The 3,411-nt window shown below is 39.0% G+C and overlaps 1 protein-coding gene across 1 annotated transcript; it reads left to right on the plus strand.

The window, feature by feature from the left end:
* Positions 1 to 1,639: 1,639 nt before the first annotated feature.
* LOC121994151 (RING-H2 finger protein ATL74-like) lies at positions 1,640 to 2,620 on the plus strand. The gene has a single exon (XM_042548289.1). It carries the CDS (start codon positions 1,840 to 1,842, stop codon positions 2,386 to 2,388), a length of 549 nt encoding a protein of 182 aa, XP_042404223.1. The 5' UTR covers positions 1,640 to 1,839; the 3' UTR covers positions 2,389 to 2,620.
* The last annotated feature ends 791 nt before the right edge of the window (positions 2,621 to 3,411 follow it).

A 3,411-nucleotide genomic window follows, 5' to 3' on the forward strand; every position in this document is an offset into this window, starting at 1 on the left:
TAAGGGAAAGGTTCCTATAGCCTATATACACTTTTTGAAGTGTTGGAATTTGACTTTTCTTTGTTCTTCACCTCATTTTTATACAAATTTTTCAGAAATTCTTTAACATTCTTGCCATTTCTCAACCTGGTAGTATTACAATATGCTTTGGACTTCTCTTTTCTCTTCGACCCCTCATTATGTGATTTGATAAAATTTCTTCTCTGTTCATGGGTAGTTGTAATAACTCTTATGTGAATGTTGTTACATTTTTAGCTTGCGCTTTAGAAATTATTAGGGAGATTTCATCCAACTTTTGTCTGATCATTCTTGAAGGTTAAATGTCACTTGATCGATTAATATGCATGTTTCCTCCAAACTTTTGTTCATAAAAAAACCTCCCGCAAATGAATCCAATAATGACTTGACTGAAAAAAAAATCCTCATATAGAATATGTGCACTGTCAACCATCTTTCCAAACTATGATGAAGATATTATCTTAATAAACCTTCAAATATGTCTCATGCTTCAAATAATGATTCTATATTTGCTTGAACAAAATTTGTGATGTAATTATTTCCAAAAAAAAAAATGTGGAACCGCCACATCAACGACCCCCTAGAGCCAGACCCACGGATATGGAGGGAGGTAAATCCCGGTACACAGTTGAAAGCGCATAGCTGAGACGCTAACCCCAGGCAATGACACCCCGATAATCGAACCCTGGACCTCTCGACCACGAAACCATGCACCCCCAGCTGTGCTACGTCCTGGGAACGATGTAATTATTCCAACTTGTTATACTTTGTGGAGGGAGAGAATAAAACCAAGCCCTTACTTTTTTTTTGATATTGAAAGGGAATGCTATCAGTTGAATAACATTTACTAAAACTCATTCACAGTTCACCATGTTGCAAAATACCTCAAGGCGTAAGTATGAGTTCTCTAAAATTTCTCTTCTAAATTTATGACCTTGTATCATGAAAGATTAATTTTGGATCTAGTTGAAAGTTTACTGTTTCTATCTAAGGTGCCACAATAAGTAATCTGAATCTTACAGACATGGGCATGAAGAATTATTTTTAATGTCCGTCTCTCATGCCAAAGTTCATTGGATCTCATTAAAATAGTGTTGGTCTTGGGACAGGTTGACGGAGACGTTGGGATGAACGTATTCACCTTTTGCCATCATTGGATCTCATTAAAATAGAATTATTAGAGAAACTAAAATACAGAATTTAAATTACAAAAAATAAAATATAAAAATAAAACTAAATAAGTAAATAAAAAAATCTTAAAGTAACTCATATATCTTAATCAATTAATTAATGTTAATTAAAATAGAAATCTTCTACCCTGCCGTTTCACTCACTGATCACCAAGCGAGTGAAGAGTAGTAACTCAGGCAAAATTTATTCACGTCACGAGGATCGACAGACATTTCGACCCTCACAAGATCTCTCCCTTGCCAATTCCTCCCTCCATAGTTCATCTGTCCATGCATCAATATATGCTTGCCGCTGCGCTCCTCAGATAAATTAATCAACGTCGTCGACACAGTGAATTCTGTCTGTCCCTTAATTTGCTAGCTTGTCCATACTCGTGAAACAAATTCCACAGATCTGATCATCATCCACTCAACTAACAAAAGCAGTGTCAACTCCCACTCCATTAATTATCGTAATCTTCTTCCATTATTCCATATGAGTGAGCATATTGTGGTTTTGGCGCCTGACTCTGCTCTCTTCTTCACCTGCCCCTGCTTCACTACTTACCGAATCCTCAAACAACATCGACGACGTGGACGTGCATGCTTTATATATTCTCTTGGGTTTTAACGTTAGATTATTGTGTCCAACATGGCCGAGGCCCCGACGACTTTGTCCAACGCAACCGTGTCGGGAGGTGCCGCCGCCGGCGACGTCGGAGACGATGGATATTTCAACTCGAGCTTGGTCGTCGTCCTCGCCGCGCTTCTGTGCACTCTGATGATCGTGCTGGGGCTGAACTCCATGGTGCGGTTCGCGATCCGCTGCGGCCGGCGGCGGTTTTCGTCGGGGAGGAGCAGTAGCAGACCCAGTTCCGCGGCCGGCGCTGCGGCACCGGCCGGGAACAAGAAGCAGGCGCTCGGGCGGATCCCGGTGGTCGTGTACGGGCCGGGGGCCACAGCCGGAGGGTTTGCAGCCACCGACTGTCCCATTTGCCTTGGGGAGTTCGCCAAGGGGGAGGAGGTCCGCGTGCTGCCGGACTGCGGCCATGGGTTCCACGTCGGGTGCATCGACCAGTGGCTGGGGTTGCAGTCGTCGTGCCCGACGTGCCGGCGCCTGGTGGCGTGGTCGGCGGAGGAGGCCGCCGGAGGTGCGGTGGCCGTCGGCGATGGTACTTCTGTCGTCGTCGAGGTGAGGTGATCGCTGGCCTTGCGTGGTTGTCTGCTCAGTTTGGTCAAACAAAGACGGACGGCTAATTGTGTTCAATTCTCGTCGGTGATCCTCCTCCACCACAATCGGGAGTTGGGCTCGTAGTAGCAGAAAGAAACTTTATTTGGCTCAAAATCATGATTTGTACTAAGACGAAAGTTCATTCTGCCACTTGATTTTCTGCCAAAAAATGTTTAAAAGATTAATCCACGTATAAATTTGTTGGACAATCTTCTATGACTATTGCCAGAGTTACAAGGATAGTCCGGATTGAAATTATTAAAAAATAACTCAGATCAGACTGTCAACGTAAATCGATTGGATCAATCTGCAAGTTGAGCTGCCATATGCAGAAGCCATCACCTGCTTGCGCTGGTTGAGTAACCGACTACTTCTTACTGATGTGAATTTATTTTTTAATTTATAAAAAAAAAATATCAATAAAAATATCTTTCATCATTCTCAAAATTAAAATTTATGAATCTTTCAATATATTTTTAATATGAACTTTAATTATATTCCTAATAATATAATCCTCCTCTCATTAAAATTGACAATTAACTTCGAATATTATCTGAAATAATAATTAGATAATTACTGAAGTAGATATACTTAAAGTAAAAAAAGTAAGTTTATTAATTCACTACAAAAGTACTGAAGTTTTTGCCGATTTAAAATTAGACTAATTTTGAAGTAAAAAGATAATATTATTTCATGAATTCTGTAATAAAATTAAAGTAATTGATCGGATATGACTTCACATGTTATATTGATGGAGGAAGTAAATTATTTATAAGATTTCATAGATTTTGTATTATGGCAAAGTAATATTTTTGTAACTGTACCATTATTTAAATTTATTGAAGTCTTTAATATTATATTACTTCATCATTTATTTATAGGGTAGAAGTAATTATCCATATTTTAATACAATACAATTTTAATTGAACAAATTATTTCATCACAAAATTTGAACAAATATACCATAAATATATACCAAATACATCACAAAAA

This window comes from Zingiber officinale, chromosome 6A, assembly GCF_018446385.1.
Source record: "Zingiber officinale cultivar Zhangliang chromosome 6A, Zo_v1.1, whole genome shotgun sequence".
Taxonomy (NCBI): domain Eukaryota; kingdom Viridiplantae; phylum Streptophyta; class Magnoliopsida; order Zingiberales; family Zingiberaceae; genus Zingiber; species Zingiber officinale.